Here is a 26,927-nt window from a genome sequence, read left to right as displayed (position 1 = left end):
TTCTCTGTCTTTTCAGCATTAATAGTAGAGGAAACCAGGTGCATGTACAGTGAATTTGGTCAATATCACTCCTTGCAATAAGGACTTACAGGGTGGAGTCACTTTTTGGCAGGGCCTGCCGAAAAGTGACTGCACCCTGTAACTCTGGATTGGGAGGGGTTACATTCTCTGTCTTTTCAGCATTAATAGTAGAGGAAACCAGGTGCATGTACAGTGAATTTGGTCAATATCACTCCTTGCAATCCAGAGTTACAGGGTGCAGTCACTTTTTGGCAGGGCCTGCCGAAAAGTGACTGCACCCTGTAACTCTGGATTGGGAGGGGTTACATTCTCTGTCTTTTCAGCATTAATAGTAGAGGAAACCAGGTGCATGTGCAGTGAATTTGGTCAATATCACTCCTTGCAATCCAGAGTTACAGGGTGCAGTCACTGCACAGTGACACAGTGATATTGACCAAATTCACTGTACATGCACCTGGCAAACACAGAGAATGTTATGCAGAATGTAAAGGCAATCCGTTACAGTTAGCCTACAGTTCTATATATACTGCATTATTGTATTCATAATTATGCTCTTAAAAGTACAAGTTATCCAAAAAGTTACTTAAGTAAATGTAATGAAGTAAATGTAAATCCTTATTACCCACCTCTGATAGCACTTACTAATTTCTCAGTATGTTATATGATTGCTATCTAATGTGACGTGGAAACACTCCTGCATTCTTTTCTGCATTGATTTCCTAATCCTCGTTATAAAATCACTGAAACAGGGATATTGAATTATGACTTTATTTATAGATCAAAGCGGTGTAAAATCACATTGCAACAACGATAACAACAACAACAACAACAATAAAAGTGGCAAGGTAAAGCATCTACCCTCATCAATTGTTGACAACTAGCCTACATTATGGAAACATCAGGTTACCTTTTTTTATCTGCGCCGTTCTTTTTCCGTGGCCTCTTCACTTGGGCTACAGGACTGCACAGTAAAAAAAAACTTTCTCTCGGTGCTGCGTCTGCCAGCTGACCCGTAGTAGACCTACGCCCACTTCCTCTGAACTGATGCGCGTTCCCGTCGGGGGCAGTCTCTTCTCGGCACTACACCGGAACGTGTTCACATGCTCGCGCTCGTTGCTACGGACGCCTGGCTCGTCGCTAACACGAACGAGGGAAAAAAGTACTTCCGGGTCAAGAAAAGAACCCGAGTACCCACGTGAATGATCAGAGGCCACAAAGTAAGTAAACCGTTCAAGTTCACATTTTGTATGACGCTGTGCAGCTGTGATAAAATAGTCTCTTTCGTCCGGCTGAGTGTTGAGTTTGGTTCTTTGACTGTTTGACCTATTACCTGCCGTTTAACGTTAGCTGCTGCTAGCTAGCTAACTAGCATGGTTTACCGAGAGCGTGCTACAAATAAACTCAGCTCACTCTGCCTGAAAAGTGTTGCTCTCGCCGTGCTATCACTCATTCAGTTGGCATAACTCAACATGTATTCATTCAAGCAGAGGTACCATGTTAGCTCACGTATGAACACTGTGCTTGTTTTATGTTTCAGACGGATTCCTATAAGGACGTCATCTTTGTTGCTGAAAAGTGTGCAACTAAATCCAACGAGACCGCCTTTGACCAGGTACTCATGATGCGATGCCACAAAGTCTGTAATAAGAAATAAAAGGCCAATATCACCGATATCGATACAATGATATATTTCTATCATTGAAAAACAGGACAGATTTTTAAGGCAGGACTATAGCCTATGATAGACTACATGCAGCCTAATAAAGAAATCCTACACCTCATTACAGTTACACAAAAATGTTATTATATTCAGCCATTTTCATGTTTCAGGTTTAAGGTAGGTTGTTCTTCTCAGTTTCATTAACATAATTCATTTAGATAACAAATCAGTGAACTGGATATATTGTTTGGATGTCTAAATATATTATGCTATATTCAATCAGTTTGAATAAGATATTTATTTCACTGTATATGCCTGGATATTCCCTCTGCCAATGAACTGTCTGGGGGGTCTGGGTGCCAATGTGGCCTTTCCCCCCTCCTCCTCCTCCCTTCTTTGCTGCAGCCCCGAGTACTCTTTCTCGCATTTTTAATGTGTTGAAACAAGCATGTAGTGTTGCCACAGTTGTGAACAACCTAATACACACACCACAGTTCGCAACATTTCCATTTACAGCTGTAAAATGGCTCCTAGTCATGAAGTTGTGCACACAACAGCACAGCAGTGGAGAAGCAAAGAGAAGGCTTACATGTGTTTTAAGACAGGTCTGCTAGATGAAAGACAAATGTGTGGGTACAATGTAGGAGAGAGAAACTGATACGAATCCCTGTGTAGCGATCCAGTTGATGCCAAAATCAATCTTCAGTGCACTGGTAGTATTAATATTTTAGGACCAATCCGCCCACCCCTACCAGAGACTACAAGTAGACGATCAGAGCCTGAGGGATGCAGAAATGTACATTTTGTAACACAAACCCAAACATGGCTGAATCATGAGTAGACAAATTCTACTTTGTCCTTGCAGGTGAAGCGACTGGCCCTGCAAAGAGACATTGATGAGCAGTCCCAGCCCAGCCAACCAACCAAACCCTTGGTTAGTGTTGTCACACTTTCATAAAGCATTCAGTCTGTGAGCCTGGTTTTGCAATTTAATCTATTATTAAAAGGTAATGTCTTGCAGTAATTGTATTTCTCTCACCAGACAAGCCAGACAGCTGTTGCTGTGGAGAGGCCAGTGGAAAGGGTGAAAATGAAGATGGAGGAAGAGAAGAGTGAGGCTGGTTTTGTAAAGAAGCAGAAGAAACTCAAGAAAGAACGAGCCTCTCTGCCTATAACTGAAAACTGTAACTTCAATGATGGGAGCCTAGTAGAGGTGAAAAAAGACAAGAAGAAAGCTAAAAAAGTTGATGCAGTGGTTATAGATCTAGAAGAGGAGTCTTGGGATGGAGGTGATGAAAAGGAAGAGAAGAAGAAAAAGAAGAAGAGGAAAATTGAAACTGAATCTTTGAACAATGCCAATGGATCTGATATCAAGAATGAAAATGACGTAGAAGTTAGCAAGAAGAAGAAGAAGAAGCAGCTGCTGGCTGACGGTGGGAATCAAGTGGAAAGTGCAGTAAAAGAAGAAGAAGTGGAAAAGAAAGCGAGGAAGGAGAAGAAATTAAAAAATGTGTCTGTACAGACTAAATCAGAAAATGTAAAGATGGAGAAAGAAGAGCAAGCTGAACTGGATAAACTGCCAAAGAAAGCCAAGAAAGTACAAGACAATGCGTTATTTGTAAGCACAGAGAAGACTGAAGAGCAACCTAAAGAGAAGAAGAAGAAGAAGAAAAAGAAAGCCATCCACGAGGAGACCACTGAACCTATGGATGAAATAAGTGTGACAAAAAAGAAAAATAAAGCTAAAAGGAAAGAGACTGAGAGTCAAGTGAAGTCAGAAACACCAGGGGGAGAGGTTGAAGAGGTAAAAAAGAAAAAGAAAAAAGGTGCAAATGAAGTGGCAACACCTCAGATAAAAGACAATATGCTCAAAATACATAAAGACACATCCACAAAGAATGAGACTGTTATCGTAGAGGAAGAGGAGACGGTGCTAAAGATAAAAGGAAAAAAACAGAAGAGTAGAAAAGCTTCTGTGGAGGTCAGCGAGGTTGAGGAGACGGAGCCAAACAAGAAGAAAAGGAAAAAGGGAAACTCAAAAGGAGACGAGGAAGAACCACAATCCCTCAAATGTGAAGAAGTTGAGGAGCAGAGTAGGGAAACCCTCGTCACTGTAGCTGGGGACACAACAGGCAAGAAGAAGAAGAAGACTATCTCCATTAAGGTGGAACCGCAGGCGGAGGATGTGAGTTTAGAAACTGGTGCAAAAAAGAAGAAGAAGAAAAAGATTAAAGAAGAGGTGGAAGACCAGCATGTGAGTGTGAATTGTCAGAGGTGTTTGGCACTGTGCTCAGATGTTTTTTATTTTTTGCATGTGGGTGAACCTTGTATGTGTTTCAGGAGTCAGCCCAAGTGGACGTTGTGTTCCTGTCAGAGAAATCTGGAAACAAAGATGAGGTCAACATCAACCAGGTAAACACGGCTCAACCTGATTCATGAGTCCATCACAATTTTAAGTGTTAAATGAGAACATTGAAACTGCTCTCATGTCTTTACAGTAAAACTGAAGCTGCAGCGAACTGGCAGTTAGCTTAGCACAAATACTGGTAACGGGGAAACGGCTAGCCTGGTTCCGTCCAAACAAACAAAAAACAAACGGGTCAAAACAAATCAATCAAATAAAAACCTGGTGCCTACATTACCCACAATGCAACTTAAGTGACATCACTGGAAGCAATTTATCAATTTACATCCACCTTCTCACACAACTCTCCTCTACAAAGCAAATAACCGCATTTCCCAAAATGTCAGACTATTCCTTTAATAAGAACCAGTGTATATTTCTGTGTTTTTATTGGTGTTTATTATTTTTGGACAACTTTTTTCATAGTAACTCTGTAAATTGCTCAGCATGTCTGCTTTTTGCATTGAAGCTGAATGAAGTGTGTTGTGGTTTGTCTCAGGAGAGACGGCAGGCTTTACAAATGGATGTTGACCAGGCATCACAACCTCAAAGACCAGCCAAACCTACGGTCAGTTAAGTGCTTTTCTTATAAAGAAATTAAATCATGAAATGTCTCATTGGCTTTTTCCCTTCAAGTTTGAGTGTGTTACACTTTGAAAAAACAGGGACAGACAGATTTGAAAAAAAAAAGCAGAGAGAGATAATTGATGCTGCAGAGGCATCAGAGATCCTCATTTTAGTCACTGTAGTAGATACTGGATCCTACATTTACCATAAGGCCACTTCCTGAGATCTACCCTGCCTGATAAGAGTCCTCACTTTTCAAACTGAAATGTGGCCTATGGCCAATAAGAAAGTGATTAATAATGTAAATTGCTACAAATTGTCACATAGAGTCCCTTTATGTCTGAGAAAGTAACCCTGATGATGCAGCTGTTTTCACAGACTGAGTAAGCTGAGCTTTATGTTTAGAAAAAGTTTCAAGCTCCTTTTAACTTCTTAGTTGCTAATATTCGTTACTTTGCATTTCAGGGTTTGGGCCAGTGGGGCACCGCCCAGTTCGACAGCTCTGACAAGCAGCAGAAGTTCCTCCGGCTGATGGGAGGCTTCAAAAAGGGTTTCCAGCCGGCTGCGGGGAGCACGGGAAGCGCAAACATGGCACTGGGAAAGGACGCACAGCAGCAGTTGCAGCAAGGTCTTCTGGGAGAATTTGAACGCGCTCAGTCGCGCAGGTTGGACTTCAATAACAGGGGCACAGGACTCGGGTTTTCTGCACCATCCAATAAGAAGTTCTCCATTGATGTCAATGCATCTCGATCAGTTCGCTTTGATGATTGATCAAAGAGTGTGTGTGTGTGTGTGCGCGCGTGCATGGGTACTCTTTAAGAGATGTGTGTGTGTGGATGTACAAAGGTTGCGTCTTTTGTCTATGTGTAGTTTTTACTGTAGATTCCCACAGTTAGTTTTTTTTGGCTCAGGTTCACTGGAACGTCGACATCTCACAACAGACCATTATTATAACTTTTATATAAATGTCAAAGATTGAACATGCAACACAAAATGCCATTTGTACATATTGTATATGTTAGAACATTTTGCTTGAGGAGCTGGACTGTTTTTATGAAAAAGATTGAAAGTGAGCATCAGTCAAATAAACATGCTTTCAGTCCCACTGTTTATAGGTGAGCCAAGATGTCCACTTTACCTACACGTGAAGGAAGACATGTTGGGTTGAGATGTAATAAATCCAGCAACACCATTGCCTTCGTTTTCATAATTGACCATATTCCCACGGCAGCCATTTTCCTCCGACATCACGCTCAAGGTGGGAGGCTCAACTGTAGTACTACTTACAAATCATTATCATTTCACTGCTTCCAGATTGATCAGCAGCTGAAAAACCAAGTAGTTATTCCGGAGACATCAGGCCATATGTAAAACAACATATTTGATGACCCACTAACTTCTGTCAGACAACAGCTAATGTTAGCATTCGGCCACTTTCTAGCGAACATTGCAGTTTGATAGTGTTAAGCTATACGATAGGAAATGCATATATTAGTTCTAAAATATCAACACATATCATGGACACATTTCTTTAAGCCTGGAGATGAAACACACTGGATGTAATCAAACAGAAATGTTAGCTAGGAAGTGGTTGGATGCTAATGTTAGCTAATGGGTTATCAAAATGTAGTTTTACCTAATTTATGGTTTGTGATTTGAGTCCTAAGGTGATTTTCCTGGCAGTTATATGAGCAGTTTTTTTTAGATGAATACAAACCCAAATCCCTTAAATCTAGATCACAAGAGGAGAGACACTGATCGTTTTGATAGTCATTTATTCCAGTCTTGCACATGAATGACATCTGTAAAGTAAAAAAAGAATGAAGTACAGTTCACTTCAAAGAAAGTGGGAACATTTCTGCTTGTTTATTGTTGGCTCATAATCCTTTAGCTTCGATAATGTGCTGGAAAACAAAAAAGAAATGTTCGACTGTCACGTTGTACTTCAATATTCCGTGCGTAGTAGCGCTGTGCTGTAACTCAGATTGAACATTAGGCTCCTTTTAATCACATTTGCTGTGTGGACAACATTTGTCCATCACTTTACTTGAAACTGAATAAGAGTTGTAAAGGAGTGAGAAAAAAAATGAGCCTGAGGAGAATAAAATGTCTTTCAACTAAGTTAATGGTTTTGTCACTTTCATTGACAAGGTATTAAAAAAAACAAAAACAAATGAGCCCGTCATCTGACATCATGCAGAAGACTTTTCAAAGTACAGCATATCCTCTTTATTTCAGACCAAACACAGCTGCTGCTCTTCGAATGCTCTCTGGATACAAAATACAGAGTTCATTTTTGTCTCTACACGACATGGAGTCTGGGCCTTGTCTTAACCAAGTCCCACATTTATGCACCCAGCAACATGACTCGACTGCACCATCCTTCAAGCGACCTGATGATAACAGTTAGTAGCCAAACTAAAAAAAATCCTGCCCCTGGGAAAAAAGACCTTTCTTCACACAGTGCAAAATTCTGATGCTTCTCAACATAATGGTCACTTACAAAGTTTGGCAGCAGCAATGTAACATGAATGAACTGAATCAGACAGTTCTAATAAAAAGGTGTCCATTAGGCAATTTAAAGGCAACTTTAAAAATAACCTAAATTCCTGGTGCATGCACTGAATTTAGTCTTTACAACAGTCGCTACATTGTTTAGAGTAAGCCCTGACAATTGTGCAGTTTGGTCCGACGCTGCTTCCGTGTTTTCAAGCTGGCACAATCAAATGATGACACTATGTGCAGAGAAAAAGCCATTTTAAAAAACACTTAGGAAAGACTCTCAGGAAACATCTGAAAACAGAGCTGGGAGGCTACTTGAGGACAAGGAGGGAAGGGAAGCTGTGTGTTCCTTGTGGAAGAAAGAAGTTTCAGTGCTCTCATGCCTGCAGGTACTCCGGCTGAACTCGCGCCACTTTGCGGAACTCTTTTGAGTGTGTCCGCGGACACTGCATCTCACACCAGCTGATGGGAACCATCTGGGCACCTGATTCACAAAAGAAAACATGACAAAGATGTAAAAAAAATATGAGTCTACAGTGGATACTCTTTTCTCGCCAGTTATTAGGACGGTTACACTTGCACCACCCTGTGTTCAAACAGGATACTATCACTCACTATCACTATCACTGAATCCTCCTGTTTTGTGTTTAGTGCTGTACCGAATGTCATTTTTTTTATATTGAGGTTTTCAAATGATGACAACGCCACACATAAATTATAAAATCCTCAAACTAAATCCTGAATTTGAATACAGTGATTAATTGGATTAATGCAGATACATATGATATTTTATTGTAACAACTAATACTTTGTTTGTTGTTGTTGTTATAGTGTTTAACCCAAAAGAGATATTTTTGTTATTGTGGTTATATTGATTTAGGCCCCAATCCCAATGTCCCCCTGAACACTCACAGACTTAGCTGACATCACCTGGTTAAGTGTTTGAGTGAGAGAGGCTGCAAGGAGCCAAAATGGTGCGATAGGAATGGGACAGCACTTTGTGACATTTCCTTAACCTTGTAGGTTTGGGACTTTTTATCTTACATTTTAAAATATACAATAATGAAAACAGGAGTACACATATACACAATAAACAGTCAGCCATAATGTTTTAAAAGCGTATTACTTTTTTGTTGTTTAACTAACTGTGAGTGATTTAAGTTGACTGAAGTATTAGATAACAATCGTAGATTTTAGATAGTCTAGTGATTTAGAACATTTCTGTTTGTGAACAGAAAACAAATAATCAAATGAAATGAAAATCAGATTTAAGAGTGCCATCATCTGGATTGTCTGTATTGTTTTTTTAAATGTTCTCGGGCCTCTGCTGTTAACACATGATAACCCTGTGTTTGACATTACCATGCTATGAAGTCTGGGTAATTCCCTCTGGCAAAGTAAAGTGGTCATAAAAGGCTCAAAATGTCTGCAAGAGAGCCCTCATGCACTTGATGATTTAACAGTGGGACAGCCCCAAACCCTTACAGACTTACATGTCTCTGAGTCTGTAAGCGTGGACATTTGGATTGGGCCTTAGAGTTAAAAAGCCAAAGGTATATATTAAACTGTGAAGGTTCAAACTATTCCATACAGCTCGAGTAGTTTTATGTAAACAAGAAAGAAAACGCTGTGTTTCATTGAGAGTTACCTGATTCACTGTGTGCCACCACCACCCCCAGTTCATTCTCTGCTGTGGTCAACAGGTAATTTGACTGCACATCACCGAGAGAGATCTGACATCACAGGTCAAGGGTTAACCAACACTACAGAAGTAAACAGCGTACATTCACAACACACAAGTGGCACTGTACTTTGAATTCACTCATAGTAAACATCCAAAGGCTGATGTAAATGACAGAAATGTGCATTTGTCAGGCACACTTTAAAAGGAGCACTATGTAGTTTTGGAGAAGAAATGTAAACTCAGAATTTTAATATTTTCAGTATTAATGAGGTAATAATACAAACTCAGAAATATTTTTTTCCCATAACTGAATAAACAAGCTGTTCTCAGAGGAAAATAAGGTCCCAGAACACTGTTGAAGTTAGAAAGGTGGCAGGGTCCGCCACATATAAACAAAGTAAAACAGTATGAAACTGTGTTGTCCTTTAAGGTCAGTTTGTTTATTCAGTTGATTTAGTCATGAAAACAAAGAGAGTTTTATTTAAGCATAAAGAAAATCAGTCAATGAAGATCTTTCTCTTCTGATTAAAATGTCTTCCCCAAAACTACATAGTGCACCTTTAATTCTCAAAACACTCGAAGAGATCCAGATAGCAGCTAACTTGATTTCTTTGAAGGTGATTTTGTTTACCGTACCCGAGTCATTCTTAGTTTACTAGTTTCAGAGGAAAACAAAAAAGATAGTAGCAGATTCATGAGCTCAGTAGTTTTCATAGCCAATAAATTGTTTCCATCCGACTCATGAATACATATTTATTTACCTGGGACAGTGTTTCTCAAACTGTGTACCATCTCAGAAAACATTAGGCTCTCCAAGTGCCACAATTATGACCAACGTTACAATGCAGGAGCACCTTGTCGAAAAGAGTATTTTCTGTGTTGTTGTATCCAAGAGTCCAACAATGACTATTTTTTAAAAGCAGAAATCAATGTTTCATCACAAGACCGTTCTTTTAAACTCTCCTGCTCACGAACTGTAAAGTCCTTGGGCATTTCAGAGGTTTCGATGCTGAACAGGTTTATCACCCAGTTGTTCACTTTGGCCATCACTGAGAAATATTTTTCTGGTTTTTGAACCATTTTACCTCCAATTCCTATCTTCCCATCACAGTTTGAGTTTAGCTCATAACTAATCATGAATGACAGCTGTGCGTGCAATGTGCATAAATGTGAATACATAGCAGGCTGACAACAAAAGTAATACAGGAAAGACTAAACTTAATCTAAATTACGTTTCAGTTTAAAATAGCATTATGTTTCCAAATGAACTTATTTATTTAAAAAATGTGTCTTGGACTCCTACGCTTACCAGAAGAGGGTACCATAGTTTGAGAATAGTGGGTCTGAGCCACAAGTACAGGTAAAGGATACCACTTTTGCCAAGACGATGTCTCCAGGTCTGAAGCTTTTGTACGTCTCCACCTGTAACAATAAAAACAAAAGCCTGACACTTAGCATGACATCTAAGACTAACAACTGACAACGGCTGATGATGATTGTAAGAGTCAAACACACCTTGTCTTTCTCTGTTGCGCGCACATCTTCTTTTCTGTAGAATCAGAGGGAGTGAGCTCAATTTTTGGAATGACGCAGAGAAATGTGACGTAAAATATTGTTTCACCAGGGAGAGTTTTTTAAGGGTTACCTGATCGTCCCTCTGAAGCGGTCCTTCAATGGTGTGGAGCCCACATAAAGGATGTGGACTTTGGCGAATCTGGGGTTGATGCTGGTCACCTGTCCAAACGAAAAACAGTTAGGCTCAAGACAAACCAAATCTAAACTGTGCAAGATCACTTAAAGGGTAACTCCACCAATTTACACATTGATGTGTGTTTAGAGGTCTTGGGGAGTACTACTGCATATGTGAAAAGAGTGGAATCAAGCCTTTAGTGGCTCCAGAGGAAAATGCATGTAATGTGATAAACTGTCTCTAATGATGTCACTCAGTGGCCAAGTTGCATTGTGGGTAATGTAGGCAGCAGGTTTTGTAATGGAAGAAGAATGTGTGGACTGAAAAAGGTGATATTTCTGGTTCTGCTGAAACAATTTTGATCATCTGTAACAGTCTATAAGTCCAACAGTGTCATAGGAGTGCAATGCAGACCAGTGGACTGCGTTTCAAAACCTGGTGCCTACATTACCCACAATGCAACTCAGCTGAGGGACATCAATGGAGGTAATTTATCAGATTACATGCAGCTTCTTCTGGAGCCACAAAAGACTTTATACTACTTTCTTCACATATACAGTAGTACTCTCCAAAAACCTGTAAACACACTTTTAAATGTAAAACTGCTGCAGTTACCCTTTAATCTGATCATACAATTGTAGCAATATAGTATCTGATTCAACTGCATACCTTACAGGTGACGATTGCTCCTACATCTGGTAGCAGTTGCGTTTCTGTTTCCCTGACAACTGAGATCACTGGTAACTAGAAAGAGACAAAAATCACACGAATCAATGCACACACACGCAAACATACAAAACCAGTTAAAACAGCCTGAAGAAAAGACTTGTCAACACAAAATATGGTGCATATTTAATCACAGACGCTGTGCAAACCTACTGCAGTTCAGTGACATTAGGAAATATTGTGCAACACCTCTGCTCCGGCACTCCTACATGCCTGATTGTTTCTGCAGCTTTCCCCACCTATCGCCTACCCACCACACCTCTCACCTCCTCTCCCTCGTTTTTCCTGAGCACATAGCCTGCTAGTGAGGAGTATATGTAGCCGTGCCGCAGGTATACTCCTGTGCCAGGAATACAGTCTTCTACACTGCATAGCTTGTCACCTGGGGACAAACAAGGGGGAAAGACAGGTAGAGGTAGTGTTGGAGGAAAGATCTGCACACTATATGTCAGTGTTTTTGTAGCAGAGGTGGACTATCTCTATGAACCTGTAAAATAACATTTTGTGAGGTAAAATATCAACATTTGAGGTATAAGACAATGGCCATACATTTATTAAAGGTGCACTATGTAGTTTTTGGGAAGAAATTTTAATCCTAAGAGGAAGATATTCATCGACTGCTTTTTTTTTATGGCTGAACAAACTTAATTAAGCAAACTCTTTGTTTTCATAACTAAATAAGCTGAATAAACACATAAACACAATTTCATACTGTTTTACTTTGTTTATATTTGGCAGACCCTGCCACCTTTCTAGCTTCAAACAGTGTTCTGAGAACAGCTTGTTCATTCAGTCATGGAAAAGATCAATATTTTGAGTTTGTTTCATTAATATTGTAAAAATTCTGAGTTTGAATTTATTCTCCAAAGCTACATAGTGACCCTTTAAGTGTGTGTGGATTTTGTTTAGGCTGTCATATGCTGACAGAACTCTGTCTCTGTATGCATTCCCACACTTTCCACAACCTTATACAGTTATAAGATAGGTTTACTTTTAATCCTTGATGAACGAAGGTGAAACTTGACCAGAACCAAACACAGTCCTGTCTGCACAGAGAATATGATTGAGATTATACAAAACTGTCTTATCTGGTTTCTTTGAGCCATTTAACCTCAAAATAACATGACATGAAGTTATTTGGAGAGACAGACTGAAAACACCCAGTGATATACTGTCAAGAACTGGTGTTTCCATGAAACTGTAACATCTAAAAGGTCACTCTCACTGCTCAGACAACTGTTCGATTGATACACTTGGTTGACATTTCCTACTACCACCAATAAAGAAAAGTGATAATTTCTCATGGGTGAGTCAAAACAAGTGAGAGAAGGAATGCTGCTGTCCTGCCTGAGGCGATGGGCAGGGCTGGAGATGAAACCTGCCGTGGAAAGGAGAAGTCAACAGCTCACAGCCCCTGCATACATACGCTAAAATACCGTAAAACAATGGGACATAATATCCCTGAACACACCCACGCAGTCTTATATTCACCTGATACAACTAGCAACACACATACACGTTACTGAATATGACGCTAACCACGCTGTATAACGCATGGCAGCTGGGAATAATTAACGGGGTTTTTACACTGACACACTGCAGTAAAAGTAAGTTTTCTAGTAACACAGCGACGTCTACAAAAGCCAGCATGAGCACAAAAGGAAAAAACGGTCCAAAGTAAGGTTTAACTTCATCCAAAGTACTAGAAACGACAAATTTAGGCGACTCACCAGGAACACACAGCTTCATGGGCGACATGTTTTCGAGAAGAGAAGAGCGTCAGCCGATTGGCTGTGACGAAGCGCTCGGGTCGATTCCGATTGGCCGGTCTCACGCTGGGCGGAAGTAGAACAAGGACAGGTTGGTCCGCCATTTTTGTTGGGTCATTGGAGGGCCATAAAAAAGAATAAATCTGATAAAGATTAAGAAAATTAATGTGGAAATATAAAGATGAATAAATGAAAGAATAAATAAGTACATACAAATTTGGAATAATCAAGAGAAATAAATGAAAGAATAAATTATTAATGATGAATAAAAAATGTGAAAATATAAATAGGAATAAACAAAAGGATAAATAAATGTCAAAATATAGAAAGATAATAATAATTCTGATCATTTTCATTCAGATAGGCTGAAGGCTAGCATGACCAATGTGGCAGCCTAGCCAGGTCAGCTAGGCAGTGAATAGCAAAAGCAGTAGGAAACAGCAAAAACAATAGGAAAAAAGAATAAGCAAAATTAAAGGAATAAAAATTAACAAATGACATGACTTAAATAAATAAATAGAAGAAAATGTTCATAACAATTTAAAAAGTAATGTATATGCAAAGTTAAATGTAAACATACAATTTCAAAATATACAAATATATACAGAAATAAATTCTCATTCTATTTGATGTTTTCATATTTTGTTATTTGTCTTAAAACTTCTAGATTTATTTATTCTTATATTCTTTAATTCTTCTACAATTTCTTATTCTATATTCTTTTGTTTATTTCTTTATTTTTTCCACAGTTTTTAAATTAACTTAATTCTTTTATTTATTCCTTTTTATAGTCTATTTCTGCAATTTTCTTCCAATTACTTATTCTTTTTTAGGGCACTGCTGTGACTCCATACTGGCACACGTGGGCACATTATGCAATGCTGCTCCTCGTGGCCGCATATAAGAAACATCCACACACAATTCAAAAGTTCACATGTACAATTACTTACTACTACTTCTACAACATCAACAACTTATGATGAAAGTAATTATAACAGCTAATTTTCTAATTAGTGAAAACTATTATATCATTAAAAGGGATGCTATTTTGGGGCAGGTTTTGCCAATTAATGTGGTATTGGCTTTTTTGTAATTAGCGAGATAATGTCTTTTTTAGTACATTATGACATGTAATTTCTATCTTTGATTAGCATTAACATTTCTAGATCAAGTCATATAAAAGAGCAACTCAGGAGAATGGAGTATGTTGTCTGGTGTAAACAATCATATTCTTACAATCTGTCGTCTAGTGAATTTACAGTGAACTCATGGCACTTTTGTTTTTATTATGCATGTTTTAATTCCCTGTGGTTTCACTATAACATCACCCTCATAATACATGTCTTGTGTTATGGATGTAGAGCACTCTCCCTTTAAAACCAATACATTTACTACTATTTTTCATACAGTATGAGACAGCACCCAACCAATTCCTCCATAACAACATTATTCATGAAGACAGAATGGACAGTTGTGCTGGAAAACGACTTCAGACGATGACAAAAGACTTCATCACATAATGGTTCATAACATTTATTCTTATTCTTTTTCTCACAATGCCACAGCAAATAAAAATCAGCAGTGCAGAGCACATCAACTTGCCCTTTAAACAACAGCCAGTGTTACTTTATAGGTTATACTGTTCCCTCTGAGCTTCACCTACATGGATCGTAAATAATAAGGAATACTTGGAATGACTCTGCTGTGTTAGTCTACTGTATGTTTGCTCCTACTCGCTGGTCCCTAATTTTGCATTTTGGTCAGTGCTTACACCATATTATAGTTTATCATATCCACTGTCTAACAATGAACTCTATGTCACAAAATAAAGACCAATCAAATCAAGCTCTTGATTGTATGATTGTGTGAAAGCTGGTTACTATCAAAATAAAGTGCACGTTTGTGTCTGTGTGTGCGTTACACTGTGATGACAGTAACAGTAGATGACCTTGTAATAACTTGACAACTGAACAGCCCATGATTGATCTGTACTCTAGCCAATCCAGGAGGTCTATTTCTTGACTTTTCCCTGAGCAGCAACAGCTTCCATGGCTTTCTTGACGGTCTCCTCATCTCCCAGGAACTGCATGGATCCTACAGGCTTCAGGTTCTTGTCCAGCTCATACACAATGGGGATACCAGTGGGCAGGTTCAGCTCCATGATGGCCTCCTCTGACATACCTGGGAAACAGTCACAGACATGCAGAGGTTTTAATGCATTTGCGTGGATCAGTAGGATGGCAAAGATTTCTTGTTCATAGAAAATTCTTCCCAAATGCTTTGAGAGTGAAATAAGCTCATAAAACTCAAGCAATATTTGTAAGAAGGCTGCCTGCAGTACAGATTCTGGTTTGAATGGCAGTACAATACAATACAATGAAGACAGACATATTTTATCTGAATACCTTGACATGGAGAACTTGGTCTGGACAATATTTACAAGTTATCTAAACATTAAACCCACTACCCTCAGTTTCATTAGACAGAAGGTTAAAGGTGCAATATGTAAGAGCTGGCCACATGTTGAACTCATACTCCCAGCAAATAGGGGCAGCATATCAACACAGTAGCTAACACAGCTAACTGCTAGCTCAGTTAGCTGTGGAGCTAGTGTTAGTGTTTACACCGCTGACACAGGACCTTTGGACTGCACAGAGAAAGAGGTTTTCAGGCCCAGGGCTAGCTTGTTAGCATGCTTCATACATAGACGTGTTTGACATAACACCAAAACTATAATTTCTCCATATTCTGGTGATAATTTTAGTAAGGTTCTGAATGTTTAAAACTAAAATTCTTACATATTTCACCTTAAATGTGATTATGCCTAGAGACACGGGCAGGCGGCTTTTTATGGGGCTGTGGACTTATTTTTCACTGTTGGATGGGCACAAAACTCTCAGTTGAGGCTTCAGTGGATTTAAAAACTATGACAAAAAAATCTGTCAAAGGTGTAATGCTAGAGAAACTGTTAAAAATCAACTACGCGTCGCACAGACAGCGATAAGAAAGATTCAATCACTGAAATGATCACCCATCCATGCTCATACCTTCCATCCATGCTCGTACCTCCCCAATCACTGGGGAGGTACGAGCATGGATGGGTGAAGCCTTGCTGGTTAGCATGCCAACTCCAGTGCTGTTTTTCCACCAGCACTTTTGGATGTGCTGAGTCAAACCGAGCTGTGCCAGCGATGGACCTGCTCCAGAGTAGGGCCAAGCCGCACCCTGAAGTCTCCACTCTGTTGCTTACCCTCAAGATGCTTGACGATGCCCCGGAGACTGTTGCCATGGGCGGCGATCATCACCCTTTTTCCCTCTTTTATCTTTGGGACGATCTCCTCTTCCCAGAAGGGCAGTGCTCTGGCGATGGTGTCCTTCAGACTCTCACAGCTGGGCAGCTGGTCATCGGTCAGGTCAGCATAACGTCGGTCCTACAAAGGAAGCACAAGTTAATGTTGTCTATGAAGATGTCTGCATTTGTAAAGGAGAAAGACACAATGCTTTGTTGTTCTTCTGTGGGGTCACCTTGCTTATGGTCTGATAGAAGTCATGCCCCTCATCCATGGGTGGGGGAGGAGTGTCAAAAGAGCGCCTCCAGATCTTGACCTGGGCCTCTCCGTGTTTAGCTGCTGTTTCGGCCTTGTTCAGCCCAGTCAGGCCACCGTAGTGGCGCTCATTGAGGCGCCAGGTCCGGTGGACGGGCAGCCACATCTGGTCGATGCCGTCCAGACAAAACCACAGGGTGCGGATGGCCCTCTTAAGGACAGAGGTGTAGCAAATATCGAATTCATAGCCAGCATCTGAGGTAAAGCAGAGACAGGACATGAAAAAGATGTTAAGTGCCAATGTTAAATGTTCACTATGTAGTTTCGGGGACAGCTTGTTTATTCTCATTAATATTGGAAATATTAAAATTCTGACTTTGAATTTCTTTGAAAATTAGATAGTGCAAATTATTTTTTTCACTACAGAGAGGAAAATGTATTATTTAAGCTATATTCCACTATCTGCTTTGTTTATTGCCTCTCTCCCAACGTTTACAAAGTCGCTTTTGCTTAGTCAGGGGCAGTGCTACATCACAGGACTCTGGCAGACTGTTGGCTCTGCAGGATGTGCCCGCAGAGGATTTCTGGGGCACACAAAACCAACAGGAGCGCGTGTCTGACAGAAAGAAACACGTCAGGATTGTAAAACTGCCAGGGCCACTTCCCTCCACACAAGCCCACAAAATCCAGCATCATCCCTCAGATCTGAATGTAGTCACAGGTTTTGACATAATCGTGTTTTTCCTGCGTGCCTTGGATCACTTTTTGTTCGAGACATTACATACAGATGAGTGTATCTGAGTATTGGAGCTGTGAAATATAAAAATGTTTCTTGCTTCATTCCAATAAAATCATCATGGACACATCTACCAGTGGAGGGCATCTTTCTTGTTAAATTAACTTTGATTCACTAGACAATAAATCATATCAAAAAGACAAATAAAAGTTATTGCGTGTATTTGTCTGTAGGCCTGTGGAAATGGTTGAGATAAGGAAAGAGTAGGATATATGACACCAAGGGCCTCCAGACTGTCGTGACTGGGACCATCATGGGCTCAGGGGACAGCGTGTCTCTGACAGATGTCTAAATTCACTCCAGTTTTTCTTAATTTCAACAGAACCACTGAGCCCAACAATCGTTTCGTCTCTCCCACCCTCCTCTCTGTCTCTCCCATGCTGCTGGCTTGTCTTGTGTCGCAGTGGGCCGACTACCTGTTTCCCCATCCGGCAGAGTTGCATAAGCTTGCAACGGCTTAATCCGATGACCGTGAGAGAAAGCCTGATCAGGCCCTGTGTGACTTTATCTGATACCTTTCAGCGCCTGTCCTCCTCTCCTCGCCTCCTGCTCCCCGGTCTCGCTCAGGTCCGCGTCGAACCAGCCGCAGAAGCGGTTCTCCTGGTTCCAGCAGCTCTCTCCATGGCGGATCAGGACCAGCTTGTACGCAGCCATCCTCACACCGATGCCCTCTGCTCTGTATTTCCGGAGTGTTTGGAGTGAGTGACTCTTCCTCAAATGCGGCAGCAACGACCGCAAATTTATCCTGACTTCGCCGCAACCCCAAAGCCGGCTCCAAAGACGCGGGCGCAGTATTTTTGGTAATGAGGAGAGACAGTCTGTGGCAGCTGTAGGTTTTTAGAGTTGGCTGGCGTGCCCGAACTTGACAGATCTCACGACTCGAGCTCTCTTCCTGCTGGTTTCCACCAATCAGAAGGCGAGCTGTGTGCGCCGGAGGAGGAGGGGAGCAGGAGGATGCGCACAGCAGCACGTCCACACGCCCAGCAGTGCGGCCTGCAGGCTGGAGCCAGAGCATCACATGAGGAACTCAACAACTCTCATGAATGAACACTGTAGTAAGTGGGGGAAAAAATACTAGTATGCGCAGCTTCAGATTGCAGTAAAGTGGCTAAATGTTTCCACAAACGTCTCAAACTGTCCAAACATGTACTTTTACACTTTAATATTGTCGGAGCAGAGTTGGGGTTTTTCTGGCAAAACTTCACCTGCTTCCAAGGTGCATGGAGAAGAGAAAAAGTCTAAAAAAGGTCAGAACTCCAGTGACATTGTTAATATACAGAACAACTTTGTTAATAGACTGGGTCATCACCATGATGGATAATACATTTGTTCCATATACTACAAGTGTTGCTGGAGTTTTATACTTTAACCTTGAACATGGAGCACATTCACAAATAAAGGAAGACTGAGGGATATTACAAATATGAAGTTTATTGTTAGGCCTACTAAACATAGAGAAACACTATTAACCTTTGACAGTAATATATTTAAATGTGGTGTCACTTAACATTAAAAGTGCAACACGTAAGATCGGCCACCTGTCCAGTTCATACTCATAACAAATAGGGGCTAGTTGGTTAGCATGCTAAATTCAGTAGCTATCTCTGCAACACAATATATTTTTTTATTTGATTTTTTTTTTAAACTAAATTCTTACATACTGCACCTTTAATGGTCAGAGACATGAAGGACTAGCTTCAATTTTACAGTTGGCTCATAAGGGCCTCATGGCCTTGGACTTCCTGAGCCACGACAGACACAGACTGTGTGACTCATTGGACTTTTCCGAGTTGAAAATGGTCATCCTGGGGTCTGGCAGCCTTGAGGTTACAGTATACTTTAACATTCATTCAAACCAGAATCTGCTGTGCTGAAGTGTTGCCTGATCATGAAACTAAATTCAGAGAGCTTCAGATGTCACCATCCCTGACCTTTGACCTTCCAGTGGTAAGGGGAGGAGGTGAAATTTGCCGCTCATCATTTGTAAGAGAAAAACAAGCGTAAGGAGACGAGAGTCTACAGTCATTAATGGGAACAGGATTTTAAATCTAGATTCATTTGCATGGAGACAGAGAGATAACATGATGCAATAGTCCTGATTGCTAGGTCACCATGATGTCCTGCATTCTTACTTTTTTGTGTACTGCTGATTTCCTTTGATTGTCAGGGAGAATTAGTCACCACAGCAGCCATGCAGGTAGAACAGCACCTAGGCTTGTGTTGTGTTGATCACATATGCATCGGATTTGCTTCTTAGCAACCAAGTACTCAAAGTGTAGTCTGAATGTTATGTGGCTGCAAGCACAGCCTCTCACACTTCCTTTGTAATGATAATATTTAACTGAAGTCAGATTGAGTGTGTTTTTGAGGATTTCTAAAAAACATACTACATCTCTGTGGTGTTAATGAAGACATACTTGTCGCCTGTGGAATATGTTACCGTGACATTACTTAAACACTGGATGAAGACACTTAGTTTGAGGTTACTGGACAAAAAGTATTGTTATCCACTGTTGCTCAATGACGGGCTGATCTTAAATTGATACTACAATTAAGTAAAAAGAAAAGGCCCATAAATGGAAAATGAATCTAGCAGAAGAAAACATGTACATAATGTCCAGCATATTTTGGTCGACTGAATCTTGTTAAATAAAATCATTCTGTCATCCATCAATCTTATCATTCGCTGATTTCTCTTTTCTTTTTCTGGATTTCTTTAATGTAGGGTGTGGACATGTTTTTTTTGTTTTTAATCTGAAGTTAGCTTTGTTCATCCTGTGGAACTGTGAGACTGCACCCTGCTCCCATAATAGCACTTTTATATACAGTTAATTGATTGGGTTAACTATGGTGTCACGTGCATTCCATGGGCGGAACGATTGTGTCCAATCAGCGCTTGAGTTTAGGTTGTTGACAGGAAGATTTGACCGCTGATTGGTGTAAGATCAAAACACTCAACAGGTCCCGCCTCTTCCCGGAAGCTAACGGTCATCTGACTTTTCTCTTTTTTTCTGTGTTTCCTTGTTAGCCAGCGTCAGTACTAGCCAACAAAACAACCGTCCCACTTTCTTACACTCTTCTATTTCGGCTTCTTTTCTCTTTCTTCACTCTCTCCAGGAGTTACAACAACTCCTCGTCCACCTCCGTAACCATGGACGAGACGAGTCCGCTTGTCTCTCCGCTCCGTGACTCCGGTGATTTCAGCTACTGTCCCACAGAGCCCACCAGCCCCCGGGGCGCGTTTGGAAGCACACCGGGCTCGGTGGTTCGCATCTCGGCAGGCAGTCCGGGGCGCAGCCGAGAGAGACAGCCGTTGCTGGACCGGGACCGTGGAAACTCACCGCGGGAGCCCCACAGGAACGAGTTTCCGGAGGATCCCGAGTTCAGAGAGATCATCCGAAAGGCCGAGCGAGCCATAGAGGAGGGGATCTACCCGGAGAGGATCTACCAGGGATCCAGTGGAAGCTATTTTGTCAAAGACTCACAGGGGGTAAGAAGAGAAGCTAACTTTCGTCTACCCAATACCGACCGATAACCTGCAATGCTGACGGCTCCTTTAGCTGTCTCATGACTGATGTGTGAAATCTGAAGTGTGGTGCAGTGACTGCAGGACTGGTCTGATATTGTGTTGGTCGCTTCTAGGAAAGGCCTCTTCTAACTAGCCTGTGATGACTTAGCAAATAGGCTGTCAGGCATGTAAACACAACACGAACCTACTCCAGTCTAAACTAATAAACAACCTGTTCTTGGAATCTAAAAGAATATAACATAACTTTATTGACCACTGAGGTTAAATATGTCTTTGGTTTGTCTGGCAGTTAATAGAAACACACACAGAGAGACACAGAAACACAACATCAACACTGGCAGTATGAATTCCTCAGGTAATAAAATACAATACACACAGTCAAAAGCAAAAAAGGGAAGGGAATTTAAATTAGATCTCTAAGAAGTGAGGAAGCCATTTGCAGGTTGGATAAATTACACCGCCTTATAAACATTCTTTGTTGCCAAACTCATCTTGTGGCACTGATCAGAGTTGGTTGATGTAGGCTTTCCTGGTGACGCACACAGTCTCCCTCCTCACCCAGTCTCCCAACTGGCTCTTGGTTTTCTGATTAGTTTAAAGGCGCACTATGTAGTTTTTAGGGATGAGATTTTAATCAGAAGAGACAGATCATCACTGACCGATTTTTATGCCCAAATAAACAGACGCTCTTTGTTTCCATGACTGAATAAGCTGAATAAACGGTGTCCTGGGACCTTATTTTCCACTGAGAACAACTGGTTTATTAAGTTATGGAGAAATACATTCTTGTTTGAATTATCAAATCATTAATATTATAAACATTAAAACTGTGCCCCTTCAATGTTGCTGACCCATGTCAGCTTGTTCCTGTATTCATGGTATGACAGAACACTTTCAATGAGAGATACTCTTTATAAACAAGCCATTTAGATAGATAAATGTCTAAAAAAAAAAAAATCTCGATCCAGTTGCTCAGCTCCCCCTAAATGGCTTTTATAATCTCTGTGACTGCAGCTGTGCTGCTGGCATGTAATCTGTCAATGAACGTCCACCTCTGAACAGCTGTCACAATGATATCAACAGCAACGCAGTCACTGATAAGATGATTGTCACCCAGTATTAGCCAAGTCCTAAATATCTAATCAAACAGGAGATGCTGAGCAAACACGTCTAATTTGCTGCAGCACACTACTACAAAGCATTTCTTGTCATTCGTCAACCTCAACCACGTCTCCAGGCTCTCTCTAATCATGCCAGATTAATGACAGTAAACTTTGATCAGCGCTGCCGGAGCCGACCATTAAATGTCTTGAGCAACTCACAGACACTGTCCTCCAACTGTGCTCTTATCTAAAGTGCTGTGTTCAGTTCATGTTTAAAAAAAAAAGGAAGTGTGTCTCTCAAATTTCACTTAATGTATTTTGTTCAAGACAAGATAATCCAGGCCTTTTCTGTGCCACTTTCACCACTCTCTTAAGGCTTACAAAACAAATAAGTATTCTAAGCTGAGTGTGTGAGGTTTTTCTCCAAGGACCACCCCTCTACCACCACCACCTACACACACACACACACACACATACACACACACACACACGCACACACACACACACACACACACACACACACACACACACACCTCTGGTTTCTTGAGTCAGTCACCAATGTGCTTAGTAGTCATGTGCTTGCTCCCTGTGAGGATATAATTCTTTTCGATGACCAAGTTCCATGTTGTAATCGGTGTGTGTGTGTGTGTGTGTGTGTGTAAGCGTGTGTGTCATACAAGCGTAATGCGACATGTGATTTTCTATATACAACTTAAAAGTATCTTTTATGACTGTAGGCTGTAAAGACAGTTTGTTGCTCACTTTGTACAGACAACTTCAACTTCGTCAATAGTGACACATTTTCACAGTTAAAGTGTCATTTCAAACCACTCATGCAACGTAATCCACCTCTCCACTGTCTCTTCTCATGCTCTGTATGTTTACAAAAGGTAAAGAATGTCCTTTAATTAAGATATTTAATCTTAAACATAACCAAGCCTTCCTGTCCTCTCCATCCCTAATCTTTCCTTTCCTAACTCCCTTTGGATTCTGAATCGCTCTGCCTGCTCTCTCTCTTTCCTGATTCTCCTTCTCACCTGTCCCCACTCTCCCACCCTCTACAGAAAATCATTGGCGTGTTCAAACCTAAGAATGAAGAGCCCTACGGCCAGCTAAACCCCAAGTGGACCAAGTGGCTCCAGAAGCTCTGTTGTCCCTGCTGCTTTGGCCGCGACTGTTTGGTCCTGAACCAGGGTTACCTCTCGGAGGCCGGGGCCAGCCTGGTTGATCAGAAACTGGAGCTCAACATCGTTCCCAGGACCAAGGTACAGACACTGCTGCCTCCAAGATTGCAAATGCAGGAGCAAACCATCTGGCAAATACATCATCTCTTAATCAATCTCCTGCACTCTAGGTGGTGTACCTGGCGAGTGAAACCTTCAACTACAGTGCCATAGACAGAGTGAAGTCTCGAGGAAAGAGGTTAGCCCTGGAGAAGGTTCCTAAGGTGGGCCAGCGCTTCCACAGGATTGGACTGCCGCCAAAGGTATTGTAATGAATTGTTGTATTACACAGGTGATCGCATTCAATGATGAATTTCTGTGTCACATTGAGCAAATGGACACAATTCATCAAGGGACTGGTGAAGGATAGTTCAACCTGAAAGTCTTGAAATGAAAGATGCGGGATGTTATTAGCTGATGAGGTTCAGTAAAGTTGAGGTTCTTTATTTTGATTAATTCTGACAGTTGGTTCCAGTTTCAAACAAGGTTTTGTCAGCCAATAGTATAACACCGTTGGTATCACGTGGTATCATGGTTTTGTCAGGGGTCAACAGTCATGGTAGATGCCAGTTTGTGAAAAAAAAACTAAAAATGGCTGAGTTCCACAGTATGAGCTTCGAGCACTGCCCTAATGTTAGCTAGCGTTAGCGACAAAAAGTTTGCTAGCTAGCATTACTAACATTGGCTAGTGCAACAAACTGGCAACCACTTGAGGGGGCAGATGATTGAACAGCAGTCTTGTTCGTGAATGTAATGGAAGGGGGGAGATGGAATAGTGGCTGAATGTTATCAATAACACCTTTTTAAACAGCAGTTAAAAAACAAGCTCACCACAAGGTCCATTTAGTAGCTTTACTGGTGCTTTCAATCTAGAAAATCCATCACTTAGCAACAAAAAGACCAAATAATTATGTGTCGAAGGTTTTCGGTGGGATTCTCTTGTGTAGTGTGACTGCTTTTACTCCAGTTCAGTAAATTTAGGACAACCGTATCACAATGTAAAACAAAAAGGTCCCGAACATCCAGAGAAAAATCATGTACTATGTCCAACATAACGACCATGATCTGTTGCTCATCCACCAGGTCGGCTCCTTCCAGCTATTTGTTGATGGGTACAAGGATGCAGATTTCTGGCTGCGGAGGTTTGAAGCAGAGCCTTTGCCTGAAAACACCAACCGTCAGCTCCAGCTGCAGTTTGAGCGGCTTGTAGTCCTCGATTACATCATCAGGAACACAGGCATGTCTTCGCCCCAAATAGCGCAAACTGTGCAACTCTGGTTAGATTAGAATATTTGAATTTAAGTCTTTTTTTCTTTTTTTAGACAGGGGGAATGACAACTGGTTGCTGAAGTATGACTGTCCCATGGACCCTGTTGGGAATAGGGTGAGGATACGCAGATGCTGTTTTTTAAAATGTTGATTCCAATGGCTGAATATGACTTTATTTTATACGTGTATCTTTATCTCTTTAGGACTCGGACTGGGTGGTAGTAAAGGACCCCATCATCAAGCTGGCAGCTATAGACAACGGCCTCGCCTTCCCCCTCAAACACCCTGACTCCTGGAGAGCCTGTAAGCACCTACACTGACATTGTCTTTAACCAATCACTGCATCCCATTTTAATTGAACGCCATGTTCACTACTTTTTAACGAAAAAAAACACTAAGATAGATTCACTATTCCATCGCTGTATTGTTAACTTTCCGCCTCCTTTAAAAGTTGTGTACATATTCATTAAGACACACTCTTGTTGTCCAACCACCAGACCCGTTCTACTGGGCGTGGCTTTCCCAAGCCAAAGTTCCCTTCTCCCAGGAGATCAGAGAGCTGGTCCTGCCCAAACTCTCCGACCCAAATTTCATCAAAGACCTTGAAGAGGACTTGTATGAATTATTCAAGGTACGGAGGGAAACAAATGAAGTATTCAGCAGCATTTTTGTGAAGTAATTATGTGAGAAAGAATCTGAATGCAGAAATTGAAATAAAGAAAAATGTGAGATGGAGTGGAGGTCGACTCAGTTCTGTGGCTGTAATCATCATGTATAATATGTGTGTATTGTCTACTGTGTCCCACAGAAAGACCCTGGTTTCGACAGAGGACAGTTTCACAAACAAGTAGCTGTAATGAGGGGACAGGTGAGTGTTCACTTCTCTGAACCATCGACTATTTAAAAGAAGCGGGCGGAGCCTCCTGGTCTGAAAAGTCCAGTTGTATAAAGAAAATGACCCTACTTCTCAATTGATTTATTGCTGCAGTAAACAGTTTCCTAATGAGTTTATGGTCTCAGTTGCGAGTTTGAAGTCTTCTTCAATACAGCATGATCTTCATTATGTAAGTTATGGTTTTATTTAGAGTAAAATAGATGATAAAGCAGAGTATGCTCTCGAGATTGGCCACCTTGTGATTGACAATTGCGGATCCATGCAAGCCTTTTTGTTTTCACACTCTTTTCTTTATCATTTTTTATCCCAAGATCCTGAACCTGTGCCAAGCCCTGAAGGATGGTAAAACACCCCTGCAGTTGGTCCAGATGCCCCCAGTAATCGTCGAAACAGCCAGAGCACCTCAGAGAGCCAACAGTGAGTCCTACACACAGAGTTTCCAGAGCAGACGACCCTTCTTCACCTGGTGGTAGGAACGACACAGTGAAGAGGACGAGGAGGAACAGCAGGAAGCCCGAGCGAGGAAAGGAGTGTGAGGAGTGTCGATGTGCAGATGGAAGACGGGGCAGAATCTGAGCGCACCAGTGTCTGTCCTGGAAATGGAAATGATCATCACCCTCCCCTCCTCTCCTTAAGGATATTTTGGTTACAAAGAGTGAGTGAGTGAGTGGGTGGAGAGATGAGGCCAAAGGGGGAAGAATTTTCATAACAAAGCTTCCCCTGACTGCCTCCGTGCCTTGTGTGGATGTCAATGCAGAATTAACACCTAAATGATGAGATTCTGAAACTGAGAGAGAGAGACTTCAGTGAGATATCAGACTTTTCTTTTGGACTGCTGGGTGCACGTTATGTTTGCTCACACACATGCGTGCCAGTCAAAAGCCTCTCATATTTTGTTTTTGGATGGGAGGTGTTGCATTCCATGTTTTTTTTTCTTTTCTTCATACCTTTCTGCCTTTTAATATTCACCTGTATAATCCCTCCTGTGCAGTTAGAAGCCCTGGGCGGGTGAAAGAAGTGGTGCCACAGTGAAGATCAGCATTTTATTTTTTCACAAATAAGAGAAGTGTTTAGGAAATGGGCACTCAGTGGTTTGTATGTCTTTACGCAGTAAACACAAGCCATGTGAACTGGTTTCACAGTTACTCACTGCTCCTCCTAAATGTTTAGATAAGGATCTGCAAGTCATCTGGTGTGATGTTGGAAAGCAGAGGCACTTTTGGTTAGAAAAACAAACGTTTTGTTAAGCTTGTGACTGGCTCATCTGTTTTTTCTTCTTTCACTGATAAGATAAATATAGGTGAAGGAGACAAAATTATCCCATCTGCAAGCAGGGGTCGGGCACATCCAGTCCACAAGCTCCTGCTTGTCTCAGCCATGTTGATTTCTGCTAATTTCCTGGCTCATGGGGTGAACCTAAGTAAACAACCAAGTAACTTCCTGCTGTACTGAACTGACATGAAATGTATTGTGACAATGCACTGTATAATTTGTATGTAATATTTAATGATAGATTATAATTAAAACAGATCCATTAATACAGA

The 26,927-nt window shown here is 41.1% G+C and overlaps 4 protein-coding genes across 4 annotated transcripts; 2 read left to right on the top strand and 2 right to left on the bottom strand.

Moving 5' to 3' along the window:
* Positions 1-1,153: 1,153 nt before the first annotated feature.
* Positions 1,154-6,773, top strand: knop1 (lysine-rich nucleolar protein 1). The gene is made up of 7 exons (XM_073472093.1): positions 1,154-1,238; positions 1,559-1,633; positions 2,547-2,615; positions 2,724-3,935; positions 4,022-4,093; positions 4,585-4,653; positions 5,118-6,773. Exons 1-7 carry the CDS (start codon positions 1,221-1,223, stop codon positions 5,421-5,423), a joined length of 1,821 nt encoding a protein of 606 aa, XP_073328194.1. The 5' UTR covers positions 1,154-1,220; the 3' UTR covers positions 5,424-6,773.
* exosc1 (exosome component 1) lies at positions 6,411-13,069 on the bottom strand. Its single transcript, XM_073472105.1, has 8 exons — positions 12,985-13,069; positions 11,521-11,636; positions 11,198-11,272; positions 10,484-10,572; positions 10,354-10,387; positions 10,210-10,260; positions 8,803-8,887; positions 6,411-7,638 (listed from the first exon to the last, which is right to left on the bottom strand). Exons 1-8 carry the CDS (start codon positions 13,010-13,012, stop codon positions 7,532-7,534), a joined length of 585 nt encoding a protein of 194 aa, XP_073328206.1. The 5' UTR covers positions 13,013-13,069; the 3' UTR covers positions 6,411-7,531.
* Positions 13,070-14,540: 1,471 nt separating this feature from the next.
* Positions 14,541-18,263, bottom strand: pgam1b (phosphoglycerate mutase 1b). The gene is made up of 4 exons (XM_073477899.1): positions 17,880-18,263; positions 16,549-16,823; positions 16,274-16,454; positions 14,541-15,204 (listed from the first exon to the last, which is right to left on the bottom strand). The coding sequence occupies exons 1-4, from the start codon at positions 18,016-18,018 to the stop codon at positions 15,035-15,037; spliced, it is 765 nt and encodes a 254-aa protein (XP_073334000.1). The 5' UTR covers positions 18,019-18,263; the 3' UTR covers positions 14,541-15,034.
* Positions 18,264-20,400: 2,137 nt separating this feature from the next.
* On the top strand, positions 20,401-26,927 carry pi4k2a (phosphatidylinositol 4-kinase type 2 alpha). Its single transcript, XM_073473635.1, has 9 exons — positions 20,401-20,854; positions 23,061-23,261; positions 23,351-23,482; positions 24,303-24,456; positions 24,542-24,603; positions 24,692-24,791; positions 24,986-25,119; positions 25,297-25,356; positions 25,695-26,927. Exons 1-9 carry the CDS (start codon positions 20,516-20,518, stop codon positions 25,854-25,856), a joined length of 1,344 nt encoding a protein of 447 aa, XP_073329736.1. The 5' UTR covers positions 20,401-20,515; the 3' UTR covers positions 25,857-26,927.

This window comes from Pagrus major, chromosome 1, assembly GCF_040436345.1.
Source record: "Pagrus major chromosome 1, Pma_NU_1.0".
Lineage (NCBI taxonomy): Eukaryota > Metazoa > Chordata > Actinopteri > Spariformes > Sparidae > Pagrus > Pagrus major.
This window is presented reverse-complemented; position numbering and strand designations above follow the sequence as displayed.